Raw genomic sequence first — 26,598 nt, forward strand, 5'->3', positions numbered from 1 at the left:
AGTGCCAAATTGAAGTAGGCATTGAGTAGGGATCCAGAGGGGAATCCTGGTGCAGTGGAAACATCATTCCCCTTACGCTCCAGCTCCTCTGCCACCACACCAAAGAACTGCTACCTCCAAGAGAGCACCATTGCTCCTGACGGCGGAAGTGAAAAGGATTCACTCTGCTGGCAGCCTCTCTGCCGGGAGTATCAATGTCTACAGTGTTTAATAAATAAATGAATAAAAATAAAGTCCTTTATGACTGAGTATTCAATAAACGTTTGTCTTAAAAAAATTATCCTTGGGTGCACCCCCGAATGAAATGTACTGTGCACGCCTGTGTACATAGTACAGCCATAGTGGGCTCCCTTTGCCCTGATATTCTTTGGAGTCAAGCAAAGGGGCTGCAGGTGGTGTGATTGGATGTGAAGCAGACAGGCGGGTCGCTGACCTAATGGTGATTCTGCATCAGCCCTACCAAATCGTAGAATCATAGAATAGCAGAGTTGGAAGGGGCCTACAAGGCCATCGAGTCCAACCCCCTGCTCAATGCAGGAATCCACCCTAAAGCATCCCTGACAGAGGGTTGTCCAGCTGCCTCTTGAAGGCCTCTAGTGTGGGAGAGCCCACCACCTCCCTAGGTAACTGGTTCCATTGTTGTACTGCTCTAACAGTCAGGAAGTTTTTCCTGATGTCCAGATGGACATCAGGAATGACTTCAGCAGGCCTGCGAAATCCTCTTCTGACCTGGATGGCTGACCTACAAAGGTGGCAAATAGATAGGCTTTGGGTGTAGTCAGAGGATATAAAAATGGGGGGGGGGTTTCCTCTTGGTTACCCACCAAGGTTCTCTGCCTCTCCCACCTTAAAAACAAACAAACATTTTCTTACTGGCAGCTGGGATTGCTGTGAAAGAGGTTTGTATTGGTACTGAACACGGAGGGTTTGAAGGAGTTGTTTAGTGTGTTGGGGCTCAGACCCTACCTCTGCCTTGTACTTAGTCCACTGGTTATTTGTCCTCTGCTATGCCTCCCATGGCAGCCATTTTGTGATGGTGCCCAGGGCAGTTTCTCAAACGACCAAATGTGCGCATAGCCCAAAAAGTTGCTTACTTTTGCATTAGAAGGAAGTACAATTTTGCGCCTAGGTAACTGCTGAATAAATTCTCCAAATGAAGATTTCTGAATTGTGTCCCAAAGTATCTGTTAAGTAATCATTGTGCTTTATTGGCTATCTTTGCAAAGTGGCAACCTCTGAGATTTTGGTCCCTTGCCTTACCCTTGCTTTGAAGCCTAAGTTTCCCGTTTCTGCTTTGTCTTTTCCTGGCTTATCCTCAGGTGGATGGAACCCATGGTCGATGTGGGGAGAATGCACCCGAGACTGTGGGGGAGGCCTGCAGACCCGCACCCGCACCTGCCAGCCTCTTCCGGATGACGGCCTCATCTGTGAGGGAGTCTTAGAGGAAGGCAGACTGTGCAACAGGAAAGCGTGCAACCGTAAGTCACTGTGGATATGTCTACGCCATACGGTGTAGAGGGAGGGAGGTGGGACGATCCTGGACTTACATGCTTCCAAGGTCATCGCAGGGTGTCTAGATGCGGCGTGCGACATCCTGGCAGGAAGAGGACGTCGCTCCCACTATATGTTTTTAATTGGAAAAGAGCACAGGAGCGCTCCACAGAGAACATAAGGTTTTTTGTTAAATATATATATATATATATATATATATATATATATATATATATATATTCCCACTCCCCCACCCCACTCCCGATGGCTCTGTGCCCAGGTCCTGGCTTCTCGCGGTTACTCACGTGGAGCAGGGATGAAAACGGGATGCCTGGCCACACGTCCAGCAGTCTCGGGATCATCCTGGGACCGTGGGAAAAGTCGGGATAGAAGGGTAGGGTGATATCCCAGGGGAAGGAAGGGATCATCCCTCCCTGACCCCAGGATCCCCTGTGCGCCATGTGCCCGCACAGGGATGATCCCAGGTCGATCCCCGGGATATCGCCCTCTCTAGCCATGCCCTCTGTGTTCCATCCTATCAACTGTGGCTCCAAAAAGTGCATCTCGGCTACACTTCCCCATTCTCTCCATTTGGTGTGTGGGGCAAAACAGAGGCCTCCATCAGACATGCTCATTCCCCCCACACTGCAGATTGAAAATGTCTGTGAATCCTTTCTCTGGCCATCTCTAGAATTCTTGGAAGCTGCCTTCCTGAGTTACAACATTCAGGGGTGGGGAACCTCAGGCCAAAGCCAGCCCACCTGGGGCCCTCATCTTATACATAGGGCCATGCTCCCTTCCCATGGCCATGCCCCATTTCCCCTGACTGAATGTTGGGTAGTCTCTCAGCTTTTGTGGCATTCCCCACCCCCCCATTCAAAAAAAAGTTGGAATGCCTCTCCTAAGGCCTAGTTACTGGCAGTAGAAATATTAAGACATGCTTGGGGTGGGGTTGTATTGTAGCCCTTCCCCTTTTGCTTTCAGTCCCATTGAAATGGTACTTGGCCATCAGGCTGAAAGAGGGTGAGATTGAAATGGGTCACTCACCATCTCTCAACCACACCTCATTCACTGTTTCATCAGGTGTGTGTGTGTGGGTGTGCAAGAGTAAGAATTTTGTACACCCTATGAGGGCAGGATACAGATGAAATAAATAAATAATAAACTTGTTTATGTTACTCAGAAAAGTACCATGTATCTCTCCAGGTCCAGTCTGAATTGAATGCATACCTTGAGGGATAGCAAGTTTGCTACTCCTGAGGACCTACAATTATTTATGTATTTAATAGAGAGACAGTGTGGTGTAGTGGCTAAAGTGTTGGACTGGGAGTCCCCACTCGGCCCTAGAAACTCACTGGGTGACTTTGGGCCAGTCACAGACTGTCAGCCCTAACTACCTCACAGGGTTGTTGTTAAGAGGGTAAAATGGAGAGGAGGAGGAGGAGGAGGAGGAGGAGGAGGAGGAGGAGGAGGAGGAGGAGGTCTGCCGCCTTGGGTTCCTTGGAGGAAAAAAAGTGGGGTATAAATGCAATAAATAAATAATTTAAAAAGTATTTATTTCTTTATTGCATTTCTATACTGCCCAATAGTCGAAGCTCTCTCGGTGGTTCACAAAAATTAAAACCACCAAGTACAATTCAAAGTATAAAACAAGCCATACACATACATATATACAAACACAATCTAAAAGCACAATATAAAAGCACAACCAGGATGAAAGCAAGCAGCAATGCAGAGATTTATACAGATTTAAAATACAGATTTAAAACAGCAAAGTTAAAAGTCTAAGGTCTCATCTACACCAAGCAGGATATTCCACTATGAAAGTGGTATGAAAGCAGTATATAAAAGGCAGGAGCCATACCACTTCTTTATAGTGGTACTGAAGTGCACTAACAACTGTTGGGGCCCAGGACACATCTACCCCAAGCAGGATATAACACTATGAAAGTGGTATAAAAGCAGTATATGGCATGTGTCATGGGTCACAACAGTCATCAGTGCACTTCAATACCACTATAAAGCAGCAGTGTGGCTCCTGCCTTTTATATACCTCTTTCATGCTGCTTTCATAGTGGAATATCTGCTAGGTGTAGATGAGAGCTATGATGATAAACTGTTAAAATACTGGGGAAATTAAAAGGTCTTCCCCTGGGGTTGAAAAGAGTACAAGTAGGGAGCTCATTCCACAGCAGAGAAGGCCCTCCTTCTGGAAGCCACTTGCCTCCCTGCCAATACTATGCTGTGAGAAGAGCTTTGCAGCTTACCAGAGGTAGGAGAAACAGAATGCTCCAGATTTGCTGACTTGGAGACTGCCTGGGCATGTCTAGACCATGCCTTATCCTGGGGATTGGCCCAGGATCATGCCTGTGCATCCACATGATGCACAGGGGATCCCAGGGGCAGGGAGGGAAGATCCCTCCATTTGCCTGGGATAACCGGGATGGCTTTTAGCCAGATTTTCCCCATCGGTCTTGGATCCACAATTCAAGAAGGACACAGACAAGCTGGAGCGTGTGCAGAGGAGGGCAACCAGGATGATCAGGGGTCTGGAAACAAAGCCCTATGAAGAGAGACTGAAAGAACTGGGCAGGTTTAGCCTGGAGAAGATTGAGGGGAGACATGAGAGCACTCTTCAAATACTTGAAAGGTCGTCACACAGAGGAGGGCCAGGATCTCTTCTCGATCCTCCCAGAGTGCAGGACATGGAATAACAGGCTCAAGTTAAAGGAAGCCAGATTCCAGCTGGACAACAGGAAAAACTTCCTGACTGTTAGAGCAGTGCGACAATGGAATCAGTTACCTAGGAAGGTGGTGGGCTCTCCCACACTAGAGGCCTTCAAGAGGCAGCTGGACAACCATCTGTCAGGGATGCTTTAGGGTGGATTTCTGCATTGAGCAGGTGGTTGATCCTATGATTCTATGATCATTGTGGGCGGCCCTCCCAGTTTCGTCTTGGCTCTTCACGACTAAATGCAAGGAGCTGGGAACCAGGCCCAAAAGCATGGAGCTTTTCAAGTGCTTTATGCCCATCGGGGGTGGGGAGGGGAATAGAGTCAGGTTGTTTTTTTAACTTACTTTTTAGCTGGAGCGCAGGTGCACTCCAGCTCCTGTCTTCTTAAAAAAAAATGGTGGGATGCAACATCCTCCTTGGACATTGTACGCTATGTGTGAACTTGGGGGGGGGGGAGCTTGTGATCAGCATAATGCAAGATCCCCCCTCCTCCACTGAGAGGTGTAGACATGCCCCCTGTGTTTTTCAAGGAAAGAACTCTTTCCCTCCGTCTTTGAAAGATGCTCAGGCAATCCCCCAGTCAGGAAATGTAGGGGAATGGCCACGAAAGGACTCCGACGCCTTTTATGGAGGTAGGAACTCCACCAGGATGGAAACTTCATTCTACCCTCCACCCTAACCCCACTCATTGGACATCCCACAGACTGGGTTTAATCCAATGCTAACATCCCTATTTGAATCTGTTCCGGGATTTCCTGGACATCCCTACAGGGGAGTAGATAATCTTTTATATATCCCAGGTGGTCACTTACATATTACCTCAAAGAGACCATGCATCCCCCGAAAAAGAGAACAAAAAAAATGAGCATATGATATTTGCATGTTTATAGGTATAGGTGCAAATGTCAGAATACTTATTATAATTTAAATAGAAATACAATACCATAGTGTGGAAGACTATGGACACTTGTGCCTGCCCAGTCTGCTGTCCAGGGCCAGATCCACACCATGTGTGAAATCATGATGATCCCATCATGGTAACGCTATATCCCTTTTATGCATTTATACCTCGTAGGACATGCAATAACATTTGTTGCCAATTTTGGATAAGGTAGAATAAAAAGCAGGAAATAACAATGTGGAATATGGAATGTGTAATACGCACTTCAATACCACTATAAAGCGGTAGCGTAGATCTAGCCTAGATGCAAACTCTGGATGGGCAATTTGAACGCTCTGTTCTCCATTCCTAATCCTCCTCCTCCTCCTCCTCCTCCTCCTCCTCCTCCTCCTCCTCCTCCTCCTCTCCCTCTGGATCTTGAAACTAGACTTGGACTGGGCAGCTCTTCAAATAAGAACCTAAGAAGAGCCCTGCTGATCAGACCATGGGTTCATCTAGTTTAACCCTCTGTTCACACAGTGGCCAGCCAGCTGTCAACCAGGGACCCTCAAGCAGGACCATCCTCCATAATGTAGGATGTACGGATGGACTGCCTAATAATCAGGGACATTGAGGTCTCAGGATAGTGACAACGAATGCTGCTACTGGGCATTTGAAAGGCTTCAGAATACATGAGAGTAAATGTTAAGCCTCCAATCGCAGAGCGCACGGAAGAACTGATACTAGACCCCAGACACGGGGAACCATGCCTTGCCATCTGAAGATATTTCCATCTCAGTCCATAAATATGAGTCAGGCGGAAATGGAAGGTTGCTTAAACCAAGACAACTAAAAAAAAACACCAATTAGCCCGCTGATTTTTTTCTTCTTCAAAAAGGCGAGGGAGGGGGGCATTTTACAAGTTTGCCCCTGGTCCAGAGAAACGGTGCTTGGGTACTGCCTCTCTCATTCCCAACACTTCCTACAAATTAGATAACTAGTGAAGACCATGCTAAAACAAGCGAGTTGCTCGCATTATAATGATAACTTTTATTTCCCACCTCTCCCCGTTTTTAGTAAATTGTGTTTGATTAGACCCTCTGACTAGACATACACACACACACATATATTGCGAAAGCAAGGGGAAATCTCTTTAACAAAGGAAGGAAGCAAAAGCCCTTGATCATAAACAGATGTCTCTCTTAAGGCCTACAATGATTTCACACATTGTTTGGCATTTCCATAAAGTTAAATCATGTTGGAGCGGAAATCTTTCCACTGCATTACGCTTTCATCTTCTTGTTCCCTTTGACTAATCGGTCTAGACGTGCAGGGAAACTGTGCCAAAAGTTTCCCCCAGTTGAGATGCCGCTAACTGTGCTCTGTCATTGTCCGAATTAGGCCTGGGACTGAGGGCCAAACTAGATGAGATAGTGGAAGATCTGGTGTCTGGATCTCTGCAGGATAACTGCAGCTGTGTAGGTATGGTGTGTGTGTGTGTGTGTGTGTGTGTGCGTGCATGCCACAGCTGGAATATTAAAGGAGAGAGCGTGTTCAGAGGAGGGCAACCAGGATGATCAGGGGTCTGGAAACAAAGCCCTATGAAGAGAGACTGAAAGAACTGGGCATGTTTAGTCTGGATAAGAGAAGATTGAGGGGAGACATGATAGCACTCTTCAAATACTTAAAAGGTTGTCACACAGAGGAGGGCCAGGATCTCTTCTTGATCCTCCCAGAGTGCAGGACACAGAATAACGGGCTCAAGTTAAAGGAAGCCAGATTCCGGCTGGACATCAGGAAAAACTTCCTGACTGTTAGAGCGGTACGACAATGGAACCAGTTACCTAAGGAGGTTGTGGGCTCTCCCACACTGGAGGCCTTCAAGAGGCAGCTGGACAACCACCTGTCAGGGATGCTTTAGGGTGGATTCCTGCATTGAGCAGGGGGTTGGACTCGATGGCCTTGTAGGCGCCTTCCAACTCTGCTATTCTATGATTCTATGATACTTTCCCCTGTGCCAGTTTCTCATTCTGAATGTATCCAAGGATGAGGAAAGGTAAAGAGAATCCACCTGAGCAGTGTTTAGGAGTTTTTGGAGATTCCCTGATAAAGAGTTTTTTCTCGAAACACATTGGGAATCTACAATTGGTGCAGTTTACTTCTCTCTTTTTTTTGGGGGGGGGAGGGTTTGGAGGTGGACTTACCCAGCCCCTCCTTCTCACAACAGCCTCTCCAACCCCTGAAAAGCCTCCACACAGAGAGTAAGGAGCTTCAGATGAATGTCCCCAAAATTGGTCACAGTGACCTTTCATGAGTAGAGCTCTTACTCTCAAGCAAGGGAGATCCTGGATCCAACCCAAGAATTGCTATTTTCCCTGCAGGGCCAAATGTATAGAACCCTTTGAGTTTGTCTGTTTTGCATTTCCCCTCATAGGCTAAATTTAGAGTGACCATATGAAAAGGAGGACAGGGCTCCTGTATCTTTTAAATTGTATAGAAAAGGGGATTTCAGCAAGTGTCATTTGAATGCATGTAGCACCTGCTGAAATTCCCTCTTCCTCACAACAGTTAAAGTTGCAGGAGTCCTGCCCTCCTGACCATATACAAAAGAGAGGAGGGCTCCTGCAGCTTTAACTATTGCGATGAAGATGGAATTTCACCAGATGCTGTATGCCTACAAATGACACCTGCTGAAAGTCCCTTTTCTATATAACTGTTAAAGATACAGGAGCCCTGTCCTCCTTTTCATAAGGTCACCCTAGGTAAATTGAACATACATGTTTGGGGTATGAATGTGAATTTGCACATGTGTGAAAGTGCAAACTGTCAAACACAAAAGCAAGTTTCCGGAGAATTGTGTTCTTGCTTGCATTCACGTTCGGGGTTGAGAACAGGACCCAGTTAGAAATCTCTCACCAGAGAGCTTCTTCTATTGGGTGATATAAAAATGCAATCAATCAATCAATCAATCAATCAATCTTATCTAGCTGAGGCTTCATAGAACCTAGGCACAGGACCACCCTTATTTACCTTTACAGTAGCAATAGACTGGACCCCATCCCTTTGCCCCCCAAATACAGTCCAATGTCCCCAGGTACACTCCATATGCACGGCGATGTCCAAGTTTAAATAAATTGCTGTGGTCTTTGCTCTTGAAATGGAGATTTCCCAGCTATATCTCCGACCTCTAGTAAGGCCAGATCTACACCAAGCAGGATATTCCACTATGAAAGCGGTATATAAAGGGCAGGAACCACACCAAGCAGAATATAGTGGTATGAAAGCGGTATATGGTAGGTGTCGATGGGCCCCAACAGTTGTCAGTGCACTTCAATACCTCTATAAAGCAGTAGTGTGGCTCCTGCCTTTTATATACCACTTTCATAGTGCAATATCCTGCTTGGTGTATATGAGCCCTCAGTCACAAAGTGCTGGGGGAAGTGGGTCACAAGCAAAGACCCCCCATCTTGGTAGTGCAGTCTTTGATCTTTAGGCCTTTGGGTGCACCAAAGTTGCTGTACCTTAAGGCTGGGTCCTCCTTTCCATTCAATTCAGGGTGGACCTGGACAGATACATGGTGCTTTACTGAATGACATAACCAAGATTGCTATGTATTTATTACATCCTTATCTTGTCCTCAAGATGTGCACATGGTTCTTACACCAATGTGAGCCTCACAAAACAATGGGGGAGGCAAGGTTAAGAGATGGTGACTGGCCCATATCGTGTTTGACAAGGGGTGTTGAGTACCATTCAGCTGGATGGACGAATTGCATTTTGGAGAATCACCCCAAGGCTGCATTCCAGTGAAGAATGGGGGGGGGGGCAGGCAAAAGAGTGGGGCCAAAATATTCCAAATTCTAGCATATTTTCTCTTAAAAGTCTTACTGCCAGTAACTAAATGCCCTTGGAGAGACATTTCTCAACCTTTCAAAAGCCAGGAAACTATCAAAGGATTAGCAACTGGGGATAATTTTGCACTGCATGGTATTTTATTCTTTTAAATATTTGCATTGTATTCTCAATTTTGGATTTGGTCAGCAGGCCCAAAGTTCAGCATCCTTGTTCTAGCCAATTCACCATGCTTGTAGGTCTCTGCCCCAACGAAAGTACCATTTGGCAATACTCATGTTTTCGTAAAGCAAACAAACAAAAGCTGAACAGCAAACATTGCCCTCCAGCTCCATTTTCTTTTACCCAAGAAAAGCACATTGATAGGTAGCTTTAGTGTTTGCATACAAACACAAGCTTCCAACTGTCTTCAAAGGCAAGAGTCAGATGCCTTGAGCCCTCTTAGTGTGAATTACTATTCATTGCGGATTGAAAACAGAATTGCTTCAGGTTTAACAACAGCCATTCCCTTCCCCCCAGCTGCCATCTTTTCTTTCCGTCAAGACAGTTTGCAAAAGCCGATCTGTCGGACAGCTTCCCATGTTTGTAGTAATATCTGTTTATTGCTTGCTCAAGGCAAAGGACCCAGTGATCTCTTCCTTGCTAATTCAGACACAGAGACCTCTGCCATCTATTGGATGTGGGCCAAGGCAGCAATTGCACAGTCCAAGCACATCTCGGTTGAGCAGCAGCTAGTGACTATCAGCATCTATCCAATACTCGACAGAGGGGAAAATAGGTGTACTCTGTCAAGTGAACCAGGGATTCACGGTTTGGTAGTGAGCGTGTAGAAGACACAAGCAGTGCTTCTGTGGGGCCTTAGAGCAGGCCCGCCCAAAGATTATTTATTTATTTATTTATGTATGTATGTCATATTTTACTTTTGGATAGTCCCTGCATCCACAAACTACAGATCCACTGTACAAGTTTGCAGGGACCCAAAATCATAGAATCATAGAATAGCAGAGTTGGAAGGGGCCTACAAGGCCATCGAGTCCAACCCCCTGCTCAATGCAGGAATCCACCCTAAAGCATCCCTGACAGGTGGTTGTCCAGCTGCCTCTTGAAGGCCTCTAGTGTGGGAGAACCCACCACCTCCCTAGGTAACTGATTCCATTGTCGTACTGCTCTAACAGTCAGGACGTTTTTCCAGCTGGAATCTGGCTTCCTTTAACTTGAGCCCGTTATTCCATGTCCTGCACTCTGGGAGGATCGAGAAGAGATCCTGGCCCTCCTCTGTGTGACAATCTTTTAAGTATTTGAAGAGTGCTATCATGTCTCCCCTCCATCTTCTCTTCTCAAGGCTAAACATGCCCAGTTCTTTCAGTCTCTCTTCATAGGGCTTTGTTTCCAGACCCCTGATCATCCTGGTTGCCCTCCTCTGAACACGCTCCAGCTTGTCTGCGTCCTTCTTGAATTGTGGAGCCCAGAACTGGATGCAGTACTCTAGATGAGGCCTAACCAGGGCCGAATAGAGAGGAACCATTTGTTGAGGGGTCCACTACACATTCTCATTTCTAGAACGTGGGGCTCATCTACACCAAGCAGGATATTCCTCTATGAACGCAGTATGAAAGTGGTATATGGTATGTGTCAATGGGACCCAACAGTTGTCCGTGCACTTCACTATAAAGCAGTCGGGTGGCTTCTGTCTTTTCTATACCGCTTTCATAGTGGAATATCCTGCTTGGTGTAGATGTGCCCTTGGTGTACTGTACCTTGATGACACCATTGGATTCTTCACCAGTGCCAATAAGCTCAATGTAGCAGGGACGATCGACCAGGTGCCTATGCGACTTGCTCATTCTGATGTCCAGATATTAACCATGGATGGACATCTTCCAAGCCCTTTCTCTCCATGCTTCTAGTTCTTACCCTTAAGCTGGACTTGGACCAGACAGTCCTTCAAGTAGAGGGCCTTCAAATAAACGACTGTCCCCTGAGAATTCTTAAATAGAGGATTTCTCCTCTGTAAAGTAGGACCCTTACCCCCCACCTCCCCATGTGCTGTTATTGCATAGAAATCCTAACATGATAAATAGTGGTATAGACATGTTTAAATAAAGAACAGATGCAGACAAGCTGGAGCGTGTTCAGAGGAGGGCAACCAGGATGATCAGGGGTCTGGAAACAAAGCCCTATGAAGAGAGACTGAAATAATTGGGCATGTTTAGCCTGGAGAAGAGAAGATTGAGGGGAGACATTCTAACACTCTTCAAATACTTGACAGGTTGTCACAAAGAGGAGGGCCAGGATCTCTTCTCGATCCTCCCAGAGTGCAGGACACGGAATAATGGGCTCAAGTTAAAGGAAGCCAGATTCCAGCTGGACATCAGGAAAAACTTCCTGACTGTTAGAGCAGTATGACAATGGAATTAATTACCTAGGGAAGTGGTGGGCTCTCCCACACTAGAGGCATTCAAGAGGCAGCTGGACAACCATCTGTCAAGTATGCTGTAGGGTGGATTCCTGCATTGAGCAGGGGGTTGGACTCGATGGCCTTGTAGGCCCCTTCCAATTCTGCTATTCTATGGTTCTATGGTTCTATGATTCTATGATTCTATGAGAACAAAGTAAAGCTATGGTGGAGTGGGCCTGATCCATGCTGTTCAAACCATGGCCTCTTCTAGAACCCAGGTTGGTACCAGGCACGCACCAATATAAGGAAAGTGGACTGGAGCGTTATGCCAGTGACATGATCAATGTGCCGGAAGAGGTTTGTAATTAATTCAGACTTGTTATTGGAATCTAAATTAATAACTAATCAGAAGGGCACTAAAAGAAATAATATTAATTATGGAGGGGAAGCAGCAATTTCCACCCACCCCTGATTCACTTCAGCCTATACATTTCCGAACATCCTCCTCACAATAGGTGATGCTGTAACAGTGTAGGGTTTTATAACAGTGTTTTGTTTTGAACCTTTTCATGCCCCCAAATGATCCAAGATTGAGAAAAACAACGCTGAGAGCCAGTGTGGCTCCCGAAGGCTGCAATCCTACACCCTCTTACCTGGGAATAAACCCCACTGAACTCAGTGGGATCTCTGATCATATGTATAAAGCATTGCATTGTCACTCAGGATACTTAAGGGGGCTGTGTTCTACGGAAATGTCACATGATGGATTGATTGGTTCTTTTTAAAGAGAAAAGCTGGTTTGAGTAGGGATGTTTTTGAACGGAGATATAGTAACCCTTTGCCTGCCCTCTGTTTCTCAGATCCACAATGCACTCTGTACCTGCTTTTGTTCCATCACAGCTTCCAAACATATGATGTTTGCAGTGGTAAACGCTAGAGTAGAGATGAATGAACAAGCGATGTCCATGTCCACCCTAGTTCTCCAAGTATGCTTGTCTGTCCTTCAATGTCCACAAGCCCTTGTGACCACTGTTTGATTTGTGCAAACGGAAAGACTGCACACCTCAAACGCAATTGAACAGGAAAATTGTGCCAGCATTTTAATATTTTTTCCAAGCTGCACATTCCCCCCCCCCCCCCCAGCTGCCTGAAGTGTAAAATTGCACTGATTTGATTTTAAATTGTGTAATTTTGCACTGATTTTTCTCGGACATTTGTGCAAGTTTTGAATGTGAGCAAATGTTTGAGAAATTGCAAGGATTTTCAGAGACCACATTCTCTGGCTCACATTCACATGGTTGCAAAGAGGGGGGACATAGAATCATAGAATAGTAGAGTTGGAAGGGGCCTATAAGGCCATCGAGTCCAACCCCATACATGACTGTTTGAGGAGTGAAAATGAAATTCTCATACATCCCTACATCAGGTCAGCCTCTTCTCCATCACCAAAAAAGAGGGCAAATGAGGCCACAATTGCATAAAATTGGTATGTCCTCATTTATATGTATAGATGCACATTTATAGATGTAATTGCTATTGCACTGGGGTGATGCAAGTTAATCAGTTTGGAAGGAAACAGACAGGAGATGATTTCTTCTGGGTATGGAGTCTGCTGTCCAAATGTAATAGTGTTATGGGCAACTTTAATGGCCCTCTGGTAGGGATGGGGGAAATCGCTGGCATTGGACTTGGTGGGCCTTTGTCCTGCTACTTGACCCTGTGAGCCAGTCTGTACGAGTGCTTGTGAGCACTTGGCAGTGATTCATACTCACCCTTGGGGGTGACCAACTGGATCCAGGCGTGGACATGGGAGGGGTCCGCTGGCCTCAGATTTCTGCGACAATCCTGGTCCCTGCCTTGCTCTTCCTTCATAGGGTATTTGGTCTTTAAATCAGACTTGGACAGAAGAGCCCTTCAAACATAGGACCCCTTCCAGTAGAGGAGTATAAAGTATTTATTAATTCGTAACATTTCTATAGCGCTGAATATAATAGAATCTCTCAGCGGTAGGACACCTGGCCTCCCTTGTAAACGCAGATTTGGAACCTCACATCTCCTGGAAGCTTATCAAGACGTGTGTTTTATCGCACGCTCACTACTGCCCACTTATGGATGTCCGCACATCCTTTGGGCGATGACGTCTACCTCCCACAGGCCTCCCACTCCTTCTATTGGTTTTTCCAGCACAAAATAGACCCCATTTAATCAGTCTTCTTTTCCTTTTTTTTTTTTAAATGGAATGTGCCACCATTTCCTGCTGTGTGCAGGAAAAGCGGCATGATACAAACGCCCCCTGAATGGGGCGCCTGGTTGTTGCTGCCTCCTCTTTTTCTCCCCACGTAAAGAGACCATCGTCACTGTGGGACAGCAGCAGGAGGCCGCAGCGTCAGTAAGGAAGCGCGAAAATCCACCCATCTCATGATGCTCATCGTCGGAAGGAGAAAACTTGGAGGACGGGATGTCATTTGTTGAGATGATCTAGTGGGAGTGCTTGCTTGAAGAGAGGAGTGATGGAATAGAGCTGCAATAGCTCTGATTTCAAGCCGTGTTGAATTTGAGATAAATCAGGCCACGTTATCCTACACACACACACACACACACACACACACACACACACACACACACACACAGTAAATTAATAAATCTGAGCCGAAGCAGAAAGATGTCAACGCGCTGCCCGGCGTAGCGGTGTGAAGTGCCAGTGCCTAGGGGTTTCATGTAACCGTGCCACAGAACTACTGAGAATATCACCAGCAGCTCCTGTTTATTCTTTGAAAACGATACCGGCAAGGGAGCCAGCTGAAAGGACGCCACGCCGTCTGGCAAAAGCAGCGCCTGACATTTCGGAATATGCAGATCAGGCGTGGCGTGGCGGAGGCTCCTCGCTCTAAACTGGCGGAGTTCTTCCCCGCCATCGCAGTGGCGCCGGTCCAATTTGTACGCGCCTCAAAGGTTGGCGCTTTGAAGCTGCACCTTTCAGAAACGGCAACGAAAAGCCATATGTGTGCTTTCTGACATTCAGTGTGGGTTCCCCCCTGCTTCTGCGCGATTCCTTTTGCCACCCCCTACGTGCCCTGAAATATCACCCCTTCGCGAGAACCGTACAAAGCAGATGAAATGAAACATTCCCACAGCACGCACAGGAGGGGTGGGTGGGGACGGGTTCCTCGGCAGCCCAGCCCGGGCTCAGAAGGAGCCGAGCAGTTTCTTGACGTGCGTGGGATAAGCCTGCCAGTTGTCAGTCGTGCTTTTAATATCCCTTTCCTGGCAGATGACCTTTTACAAGATCGACATCACAAAAAGCACACAGAAGAAGTGCCAGGGTGGATCAGACATTTGTCACACAGGGTGGGCCGAGGGAGTAATGAGCCCTGGCATTTGTAGAGCACACGGGTGCAGAAGCTGAGGCCCCGGGGGGCAAATCCTGGCCCACGTGAGGGGTGGGGGCTTCCTTCGGTCCTGCTCCCTTTCCACAGACCACCAGTCATTGGGTCATTTCTCAGCTTCTCTACAGCCCCCTGCCCCAGCCCATTCCGATTGGTTGAAATGCTTTCTCCTAAGGTTTGGGTACTATCAGTAAGATTAGTAAGCGTTAAGCAAAAATTTGCTGGTATTTTGGCCCCAGGCACAAATGGAAGGCAACCTCAGAGCGCTTCGCTGAAATGGGATCCCGCCGTCAAGCTGAAAGTGCCTCAATACCTCTGCTGTAGTGATCCAGGGTGCTCAACGGCGGTTCCAAAGGCATCTGCAAAAGGTTTTAAAATATAAAAGAACATAATTGAAGCAATACATAAATAAAAACATTATAACTTCCTACTTTAAAACAGCAGTATAAAACCAGGATTTTTGTTCTTTTAAAAATAAAAGATTAAAAAGACTTGGGAAAATCAGTGCTTTCCTTGAACTGAAGTCACTTCTCTTGGTCGAGCACTCTATGGGTTCCAACACTGAGTGGGGCCTTTGTCCTGGAGCCCTTTGCCACCACCCCCACCCCCAGATTCCAGAGGCAACTGCAGAAGGATCTTAGTGCATTGGGAGGCACAAATGGAGACAAATAGCCCTTCAGCTTTCCTGGTGACATGGTCCCCTGTTTGAAAAGAGTTGGGCAAATAAAATCATTTGCACCTCGTGCCTAAGATTCCCAAGCGTGTTTGCCAGGCTGCACATTGCCCTAGGGAGGATGTTCAAAGGATGTAGCACCACTACCAAGAAGGGCTGACCTTTAGTTACTCCCGGTTATCCTCAGCGCATGAGGGCAGCTGAAGAAGGACCTCTTGAGTTGACCAATACATACAAGGAGGTACATGGTGTCAATGTAGGGATGCGTGAACTCACCCACATCTGATTCATTGGACCCTCACCCTGTCACCACTGCCGTCCATGCCTTCTCGTCGGGCCACGTGAGCTTCTTTTGATGCTGAGCAAGGTCCGCCAAGCAGCCATCCACCCTTGCTCCAGAAATTTCCTATTTCTCCATGTATAAATGGCATCTGGAACGGGAGAACTTCACAATTTATGGAGCTTCCATTTTGCACAGCAATGGAGGCTCCATAAAATGCACATTTTCCCCTTTACATAAACGGCATCTGTAAAGGCCCCATTTACAGAAGAGTAAAGGTGTAAATGGAGCATTCACACCTTTACTCTTGTGTAAATAGTGCACAATGGAGACTCCAGACAAGGAGGGGGGGGCTGTAGAGCATTCATGGGCCTTGCAGGGCCTTGGAGTCTGGGTCCACAAATGCACCATGGGCACATGACTGGGTCCCGGTGGGGAAGGGGGGCAGATGTAGGGGAGTGCAGTGGACCCCCAGACTCAGTTGTGCACCATGACATCCTTACCAACAAGCTTCTTATTTATTTATTTATTTATTACATTTCTATACCGCCCAATAGCCAGAGCTCTCTGGGCGGTTCACAAAAATTAAAACCATTCAAAGTCTAAAACAACAGTATAAAACCATAATATAAAATACATTATAAAAGCTCAACCAGATAAAAATAGCAGCAATGCAAAATTGCAAATTTAAAACACCAAGTTAAAATTTATTTATAGACTGTTAAAATGCTGGGAGAATAAAAAGGTCTTCACCTGGCGTCTAAAAGCATATAATGTAGGTGCCAAGCGAACCTCCTTAGGGAGCTCATTCCACAGCCGGGGTGCCACAGCAGAGAAGGCCCTCCTCCTGGTAGCCACCTGCCTCACTTCCTTTGGCAGGGGCTCACGAGAAGGACCCCTGAGGATGACCTTAGGGTACGGGCAGGTACATATGGGAGGAGGCGTTCCTTCAGATAGCCTGGCCCCAAGCCGTTTAGGACTTTAAATGTTAATACCAGCACTTTGAATCTTATGCAGCTGTTGAAGGCACAGGAAACCTTGCAGGAATTAATGCTAGGAGATTGTTTGGAGTTGCAGAGCTTCTGGTGATATGTAGAGTGTCTTGGCATCTCAGCTCATGCAGCAAGAGTTCAAGACTGTATTGTATTGAACACACTGTGGACTGATTTTAGGGATTGCTAGGTTGTCTCGGGAGAATTTTTGTTGTTGTTGTTGCTAGAATGAGACCTTCTTAAAATTCAGTCCTTTTTGCCCCGTTCAGCCTTAATTAGCAAGAGGCCCTGACAGCTGAGACCCAAAATGCCAGCAGGGGAGTAGAAAGCAATCACACAACTCATTAGAAACTGAGATCAGTCATTAGGAGTGTCTCATCAGGTGGAACCCAAGTGCTGAGCAACGAAAGGCAGATGGGATTAGCTCCCACTAAAGTAACATGTTGTGACCTGCCAGTGAGTTTTACTAGCCGGAGACAGAATAGCGTTTGGTTTTTTTTCCTCAGCCGACTTGAAGGTGGTGTGAAAAAGTGATTGAACTAGCCCCATTGTGTATCGTTTTCCCACTTCTGCTTTTTGGTAAACAGGTTTTGCAGGTTCCTTTGTTTTTTAATTGTAAAACTTGACAAATCTGTTTAATCAGAGGCAGCAATGGGGAAAAAGAAGAAGTGTATATGTGTGACTCAGGTTATGGAATGTGATTATATTAGTCATCCTTCTCATTATTGTACTATTATTATGATCATCCAGTTGTCAACTGTATGGTTCATTCACGACATTTTTTTTCCAATCCTGAAGCAAACAAAATAAGTATCTATTCTTTGCATGCCACCCTTGGCTTGTTTGACAGTTTGGAAAATCAATCTTATTTAATGCTTGTTTTGATGTACTCCTGACTGCCTTCCTTCCTTAATTTTCACTCTGTGTTGGAAGTATTCTCCCAATTTGTTATTTTCTGATTAAATATAAATGGTATTAATTGGGAAAACACCCAATTAAAAGAAGAAGAAATGAATTGCTACGGGTTCTCTCTCTCTCTCTCTCTCTCTCTCTCTCTTTTCAGCTAAGAAGGCTACAGAAAATCCAGTTCTAGTATCAACGTTCCTCAGAATTCTATTCCATCTTTACTAACTAATCCATTTCTTTTTTCTTCTTTTCTTTTTCAAAGATGCTACTGAAGATGTGTGTTTTGCTCTAAGACACATAGAAGATAAGATAGTCTTAGTACTGGTTCTGCTCACAGCTGCTGTTCACAGAACAAAATGCACTCTGCATGTGATCAGAGGTTGTAGATATAGGGATGGGAATTCTACCTCAAGATGTGCAGCCGTTAATTTTGGTTAACCATCGACCTCCATTTCCCTAGGCTAATGTGCTTATGGTTAGAATCCAGAGGGGATGAGGACTGAAAGAACTGGGCATGTTTAGCCTGGAGAAGAGAAGATTGAGGGGAGACATGATAGCACTCTTCAAATACTTAAAAGGTTGTCACACAGAGGAAGGCCAGGATCTCTTCTCGATCCTGCCAGAGTGCAGGACACGGAATAACGGGCTCAAGTTAAAGGAAGTCAGATTCCGGCTAGACATCAGGAAAACCTTCCTGACTGTTAGAGCAGGATGACAATGGAATCTGTTACCTAGGGAGGTTGTGGGCTCTCCCACACTAGAGTCCTTCAAGAGGCAGCTGGACAACCATCTGTCAGGGATGCTTTAGGGTGGATTCCTGCACTGAGCAGGGGGTTGGACTCGATGGCCTTGTAGGCCCCTTCCAATTCTGCTATTCTATGGTTCTATGTTTCTTTGATTCTATGAGAACAAAGTAAAGCTATGGTGGAGTGGGCCTGATCCATGCTGTTCAAACCATGGCCTCTTCTGGAACCCAGGTTGCTACCAGGCACGCACTGAGCAGGGGGTTGGACTCAGTGGCCTTGTAGGCTCCTTCCAACTCTGCTATTCTATGATTCTACAATTCTATAAGAGGCTAGAGCAGATCCAAATGTGTTGTGTACCCCAACCCAATTTCTACCCCTTGGTGAGCAAGAGATTCATGGGAATCCTTTGCTTTTAATAGCTACATCTCAGACAGAAATTCAATAGGTACTTTCAATTTGGCTGTTTCTATTGAAAAAAAATGGCCAGTATGGTGTAAACATTGATGAACACCACAGGAAGAGCAAAGAGACCTGCAGCACCTTCAAGACGAACATATTTATTATGGCCTGAGCTTTTGTTGATGACTTTCCACATCATTGTATCCAAAGCCAAGAGTGGATTTACAATGTCTCAGCATATTACATTTTGCTTTGTTTTCTGTTTGAGAGCCAACTTTACAGGGAAAGGACTATAGAGAGTAAATGGCAGGTTTATTCACCTTTGGGCCCCCTTTCCCCCCCTTCTAGCCAACGGACACTACAATTCCCGGAGTCAATCCTTGAGATCCACAGATAACCGGAAGCGGGATGATACGGATGAGCTACAACAGTATGGGTATCCTGCACCTCAAATAGGTAGGCAGCCTAAATGTCTGGTCACAGGAAATGTCAAGGAGCCCTCTGCTGATGCTTTGCCCTCAGGCCAGAAAAAATAAATAAATTAGAAGCACATCAATATAAAGATTAAAAAATGGTTGGGATTGACTGCTTCATGGATGAGGTTAACAGAATTTCTGGTGTGTTTCCCAATGAACTAGAAACCCAACAAAACAGGGCACTCAAAATCTAACCCAGTAGAGCTAAACCGTTCCTGCGTTAGCCAGAAAAGTAATATTTGGCACAATCTGAGCCCACGATACTTTGAGTATCAGAACAATCTGAAAATGGGACTTCTTAAAAACTTGATAACAAACTCAGGATATGAAGCTCGCCACGCAAAGAGCAGCCAGCGATGGGATGGGATGGAAGAGGTGAAGAAGCACCAGCCTTCTTTTGCAGACTTAAATTGGACCTTAGAGGAGTTTCAGTAGCAGCCAGGAATGAGTATCCAATCCTTCCATGATGCTACTCTAATAATTGCAGTATTTATAAAGCTAGTAATTGTGCTTTGATCCTGGATGTCTATATGAAGGAAAAGCTGGCTCCAAATGAGTACTTAAGGAAATCCCTTATTCTGAGTGATTTATAGTCTGCCTGGAAATCTCAGTATTCTTCTTCTTCTCATGATGATGATGATGACGAAGATTTCATTCTTATACTGCCCAATAGCCAAAGCTATAGGGATAGGTATGGGTCTGCTCCTTCCACATTTCACGTGGCAGCAAACCTAGGTTTATAACTGCGGCCTCAGCTAGACCTATGGGTCTAGTGTAACGGAGGGGTGAGACTCTCGTGATAATCACGAGATCTCCCCCTCTTTTTACACATGGCGCGTGACAACGTCGGAGGAACAGGTAGTCATGCCCGCCATTTTGTTTTTTTTTAAAAAACTGAAGGAGCACACAAGTGCTCGTGCGCTGAAAGCTAAGGTTTTTATAAATATATATATTCATTTCCCTACTCCCCCCATCCCACCCCCGATGGGCACAGAGCTCCTGAGGAGCTCTACACCCTGTGCCCGGGTCCTTGCAGATAACCGCGAGGAGCCGTGAGAAACCGTGATGGTGGGCCACTCTTTGTGTGATCCCGGGATCATACTGAGACTGTGGAAAAAACATGTCTAAAGGGTAGGGTGATATCCCAGGGCAAAGGGAGGGATCATTCCTCCCTGCTGCTGGGATCCCCTGTGCATCACATGGGCGCACAGGGACGATCCCGGGATGATCCCCTTTCTAGCTATGACCTGAGTGTACTCTGTCTTCAGAGGGTACTGCAGCTATTGCTGGCTCTCTGATGAGGTTACCCATAGATCATCCCTGGTAGGGAGGAGGAAAGTAGGCGTGGATGAGTGCTCAGTTGGAAAAATAATGCATGCTTAATCTGAAGAAGAATCAGCCCCCCTCAGACAGATCCCTTAATCCTCAAAACCTCTTGGTAGTGGTGGTGATCCACCTCTGGAAGGGGCTGATTCTGTTTATTCTGCCTGGCTAAGAGAGCCTTTCACCTCAAGGCTAATTAAAACACAGCAAGGGTGACCAACTATCAGGATTTCCCCGTATTTGTCTGGTTTGTTGTTCTATCCTGGGTGTCGGGAGGATTTTCTGTAATTTTCTATAATGTCTGGGAATGACAGGCTGCCATTAGCATGGTGGTGGGAATGATGCCCTTTCTGGATGGGCGTCTCACACACACACCCCAATTCCAATCAGGGCCTTAAAGGGCAAAGCATGTGATTCCTGGACATTATAGAAAAGACTCCTGTTGGAGAAGTGAAGCGGCAGGAATGACACACTTTCCCCTCCTCCACTCCAATCAGGGCCTTTAAGCATGCCATTCTTACCGCCCACTGCTCCAATTGGGATCATTAAGGCCAAAATTGGAGTGGAGGAGGGGAAAGCGCACTTTCCAAGGGCCTCTGGGAAGTGCCTCATTCCCCCTCGCCATTGGCAGTCGCCATTAGCATGGTGGGAGGAAAGGACGTGCTCTCTGGAGGCCTTGAAAAGCACGCTTTCCTGCCACCCCCTATCGGGTATCCTCTTTTTTGGTTTCCCAAATGTGGTCACCCTAAAATACACGGAACACACTGATTTCTCTGTCAAGGCACTCAAGATCCCATGGTGGTGGTGGGGAACTCAGAGGGTGGAAGCCAGTGTGGGGTAGTGACTAAGGTGTTGGACTGGGAGTCGGGAGATCTGGGTTCTAGTCCCCCACTTGGCCATGGAAACCCACTGGGTGACTTTGGGCAAGTCAGACTCTCAGCCCAACCTACCTCACAGGGTTGTCATTATGAGGATAAAATGGAGAGGAGGAGGAGGATTATGTGTGCTGCCTTGGGTTCATTGGAGGAAAAAAAGGTGGGATATAAATGCAAAAATAAATAAATAAATAAATAAAGCCAAAAGCTCCCTTCCTATACATAATCCATCAGGGGATGTGGGCCTTCAGCCTCCATTGTCTAATATTGTCTCTTAAACTTCTTTCCCCCTAGCCTGATTCCATTAGTTCCTCAGCCCATGGTTGTCTTCTGCTGTTGGGCAGAGTGGAGCTTCTCCATCACATCAAACAGGAGAAAGCATGGCTTGCTGCCCAGAGAGGGAAGCTGCTAGCATCTCTCCCTGGGCAGGAGGCCTAGGTGCAAGTCCACTCGAGAAAGGCCTGCCACCGAAAACCAATGAAACTTAGAAGTGCTGAAATGTGATGGGAGCATCTGCAATATATACAGATTTCTGATAGCGACCGTGCGTTGTGAAATGAGACCTATGCCGAATATGCCTTATAGAGTCACTGCCAGTCGGAACAGGCAGCACTGGGCCAAGTGGGACTCAGTATAAGGCAGGTTTGTATGTTCTGAACTCTGACAGGTGATCCAGCTGCTGAGGAGTGGTCCCCCTGGAGCGTGTGCTCAACCACCTGTGGGGAGGGTTGGCAGACTAGGACAAGATTCTGCGTGTCGTATTCCTACAGCACCCAATGCAGTGGGCCCCTCCGGGAGCAACGGCAATGCAACAATTCTGCTGTCTGTCCAGGTGATGACCCCCACCCATCTCCTCTCAGTTTTCCATGGTCCTCGAATAACAGGGCAGTTACACACACACACACGCACATAGATAAACTGACTTCTGCAACAAAGAATTCTGCAACCTGTATACTAGGGATGGCCAACTCTGGGCCATTTTGTGGGCTGTACCCCACCCCCACCCTGACACACACACACTGCCTAAAGAAAAGGCATCTGGTGCAGTATGGTGACCATATGAAAAGGAGGACCGGGCTCCTGTACCTTTAACAGTTGTATTGAAAAGGGAATTTCAGCAGGTGTCATTTGTATATATGGGGAACCTGGTGGAATTTCCTCTTCATCACACCAGTTATTTATTTATTTATTTATTTGTTGCATTTCTATTCCGCCCAATAGCCAGAGCTCTCTGGGCGGTTCACAAAAATTAAAACCATTCAAAGTATAAAACAACAGTATAAAACCATAATATAAAACACAATATAAAAGCTCAACCAGATAAAAACAGGAGCAATGCAAAATTACATTGGTGCCCTGCCGTCTTTTAAAACTGGTCACTCCAGTATAGGGTGACCAAATGAAAAGGAGGACAGGGCTCCTGTATCTTTAACAGTTGCATAGAAAAGGGAATTTCAGCAGGTGTCATTTGTATATGTGGGGAACCTGGTGAACTTCCCTCTTCATCACAACAGTTAAAGGTGCAGGAGCTATATAAGAGTGACCAGATTTAAAAGACAGCAGGCACCTACAGCTTTAACTGTTGTGATGAAGAGGGAATTTCACCAGGTTCTCCATATATACAAATGGCACCTGCTGAAATTCCCTTTTCTGTGCAAGTGTTAAAGATACAGGAGCCCTGTCCTCCTTTTCATAGGGTCACCTTACTCCAGTATAGCTCCTGCAGCTTTAACTGTGGTGATGAAGAGGGAATTTCACCAGGTTCCCAATATATACAAATGACACGTGCTGAAATTCCTTTTCCTATGCAACTGTTAAAGATACAGGAGCCCTGTCCTCCTTTTCATAGGGTCACCTTACTCCAGTATAGCTCCTGCAGCTTTAACTGTGGTGATGAAGAGGGAATTTCACCAGGTTCCCAATATATACAAATGACACGTGCTGAAATTCCTTTTCCTATGCAACTGTTAAAGATACAGGAGCCCTGTCCTCTTTTCCATATGGTCACCCTAGCAGTAATGGAACACCAACAGGGTCAAGATCAGCTTGTTTCCAAGCTAATTTCTACCACTTTCATGCTCTGTAGTAGTTACCAGCTACAGAGCACTGAAAAGAGCAAAAGAGCTTCAAAATGGTTGTTCCGGATGTATTTTTCTTTTTAATTTGATTTATTTCTTTTACAATTTTTAGGGGTGACAGAGGCCACACAGAGAGCATTGGGCTACATGTTGCCCATCCGTGCTGCATACATTATGCACACTAAGGATGCAATCCTATACCTGTTTAAACAGAAAAGAATCCTACATCTCCCAGCATTTCCTTACCAGCATGGCTAGCACAGGAATGTTGGAAGTTGTAAGACTTTTTTTCCTGTCAAAACAGTGATAGGATTGCATCCTAAACAACTGTGTGTGTGTATTGCTTACTTGATTCTGTTTCTGGAGAAGCTTGGAGCTACACTATGTGGTGACCCCCACATTCCAAGGGAAATTGCATTGACCCACCTCCTGGCTTCTCCTATATGGGAAAAAAAGCCCTATTGAACTCAATGGGACTTGCTTTTGAAAATACACGATAGGGTTGTGCTGTTAGCTATCCCCCAGATTTTGGAATTCTCCAAATGTTCAGACTTGGAGTTGCTTGCCCTGATGGATGTCTTAGACCAGAGAGGTGAGATTGCAGCGATTGGAGCTACCAGTAGGTCAGATTTATATCGGCATAAGTCCGGCTTTGGATCTATAGATCATGTTTTGCAAAGACCTGGATGATGTGTGTGAGAGAATTCCTTTTCACCTTACGAGGAGCAAGGCCCTTATAAGATACACACACTCAGAAATGGTCTTATAACTATTGTATCTGCTGATGCTTTATATTTCAATCAATCCTTTATTTACAGTCAATAGACCAGAGAAAGAAAGGTACAGTCATTCCAAACCAAGGGTCAATATTTGATATGGTTATATATTTTTAGAGCCTCGTGTGGCGCAGAGTGGTAAGCGGCCGTTACTGCAGCCGAAACTCTCCCCACGGCCTGAGTTCGATCCCAGAGGAAGCTGGTTCTCAGGTAGCCGGCTCAGTTCGACTCAGCCTTCCAAGGTCGGTAAAAGGAGTACCCAGCTAGCTTGGGGAAAGGTAACCATGACTGGGGAAGGCAACAGCAAACCACCCCGCTACAAAGTCTGCCAAGAAAACATCAGCGAAAGCAGGCGTCCCTCTAGGAGTCAGCAATGACTCAAGTGCTTGCACGAGAGGTTCCTTTCCTTTATATATTTTTTTATATTTGATTGCTTTTGTGTTGTAATTGCTATTGCTAATTGTCAGCTGCCCTGTGAAAATGTAGAGCCCCTAAAGGGCTGGTTTTAAAATGCATTACATAAAAGCAACGGCAACTAGTGTTATGTGATGAGGAAATGTCAGCACTAGGGAATCCTCTTGCTGTGACAGGTTGAATTAGGTTGGATGACTTGATGAGAGAAAGTCCTGCCAGCGGTGTCGTTTTATGAAACTAAATAGGAAAGCTTAATCCAGAACAAAGAAATAGCGGCCCATGTGCTATTGTGGAGGTGATAATTCTTCCGTGGTTAAGAAGAGTCTCTGCTTTCTTTTCAGTCCACGGAACGTGGGATGAGTGGTCTCCTTGGAGCCTGTGCTCATCAACTTGTGGGCGCGGCTACCGGGATCGCACCCGGACATGCAAACCCCCTCAGTTTGGTGGCAATCCTTGTGAGGGACCTGAGAAGCAAACCAAGTTCTGCAATATTGCACTCTGCCCAGGTAAGTTGGCAAAGAAACTTTGCCCACTGGTTCCCCGGTGGGAGACATTTCCATCCAGGGAGTCTGCCAAAAGAATGAGCCACTTGATAGTCAATGTGAAAGGCAATGACCTAGTGTGGTGATCATTGGGGATGAACAGAAAATGCTCCTCAACTGAACGTCTCCCTAGACTTTGGTGTTCAAAATTGCCTAGCCTTGTTTCTAAAGTGGGACTGATGCATTTAGAATTCCATATTGTTCTGTTCTGCTTGGTTTTAATTTCTGGAATTTGGACTAGGCACTGTGCATGTCACGTTTGCCAGAGCTTTCAGTCCATTTGTGTCTTTATCCTTTCAGCGTCACCAAATACACGTGCGCATTGAGATGACATTGCACACAAAGCAGTCTTGATGTGATCGTATGCCTGGTTGCACTGAGCTTCTTTGGAGTGGTGTTTTTTTCTGGTGGACAGGAGTACATGAAAACACTGCACCAAAAGAATCTCATTGCTATCACTCGTACATTTGCATCACGATGGTTTGTTGTTGTTGTAATGCATTATCAATGTATAGAGGGCGGGGGGGGGGGGATACAAGTCAACTGTGGGAATTGAAACTACATACGTTTCTGTTTTGGAATTAATTCCTACCTTGGAATTAATTCCAAACTTGGAATTGTGGAGGAACTCAATGCAAACCAGGAAAAGAATAACATAATGTGGTCCTGAGTCTGATCTCTTGAAGAGCCTTGAGAAGACTTAGTTGAGGAGAAGATACAGGCTGTCCCACACAGGGGGGAATGTCCAGCGCTGCCTCTTTTGCCCTCCCAGTCTGAGAATGTGGCCATCCTGCCTTCCTCAGTCTCAGAATATGAGTCCCTAGAAACAGCTTAATCCCCTCTGCCTCATAGAAACCAGAATCTGTCAGGGACCCTTTTATAAACGCCCAGCCAGGTCCTCTGAAGAGCTGGGATGGGTCAACTGCAGTACGGCCCTTGCCAGTCTACATAATAGAGCTGTGTGCTCTGTTCCGCAACTTCGAAACTTCGACAGAGCGCCATTGAAGCTTTGAGTTTGCGGCGTGGAGCGGGAACAGTTTAGAAACTGTCAAAAACCTGTGGAGCGGAGAGGAGCCCTGTCAGAGCTTCAATCCATTTTCAGATAACCGCTCCATTATAGTCTATGGAAATTAACAAAGATGCTTACAGCTCTGTCATTTTTAAAGATAAAGAGATGGAACTTGGCACCTGCGAGGTGGGCACAGTGGTACAAGACATAGATGAAGGGAGATGCTTTGCCATCCCCTCTTAAGGGAATGCCAAGCTATCTCTCACTGTCTAATGTTTTGAACCACTGTGCCCGCCTCACAGGGCTGGTTTGTTTGCTTTCTGCCAGCCTCTCTGTGCCAGCTTACCATAACTGCCTGCTAACTCTCT

At 46.0% G+C, this 26,598-nt stretch overlaps 1 protein-coding gene across 1 annotated transcript in view; it reads left to right on the plus strand.

Moving 5' to 3' along the window:
- ADGRB1 (adhesion G protein-coupled receptor B1) overlaps positions 1 to 26,598 on the plus strand; it is a 472,654-nt gene that overhangs the window by 211,154 nt on the left and 234,902 nt on the right. Inside the window, exons 3-6 of the mRNA XM_063131218.1 lie at positions 1,320 to 1,478; positions 19,086 to 19,193; positions 22,079 to 22,243; positions 25,021 to 25,183. Of these exons, the coding sequence (XP_062987288.1) occupies positions 1,320 to 1,478; positions 19,086 to 19,193; positions 22,079 to 22,243; positions 25,021 to 25,183 (595 nt within the window). The remainder of the gene's footprint in view (positions 1 to 1,319; positions 1,479 to 19,085; positions 19,194 to 22,078; positions 22,244 to 25,020; positions 25,184 to 26,598) is intronic.

This window comes from Elgaria multicarinata, chromosome 7, assembly GCF_023053635.1.
Source record: "Elgaria multicarinata webbii isolate HBS135686 ecotype San Diego chromosome 7, rElgMul1.1.pri, whole genome shotgun sequence".
Lineage (NCBI taxonomy): Eukaryota > Metazoa > Chordata > Lepidosauria > Squamata > Anguidae > Elgaria > Elgaria multicarinata.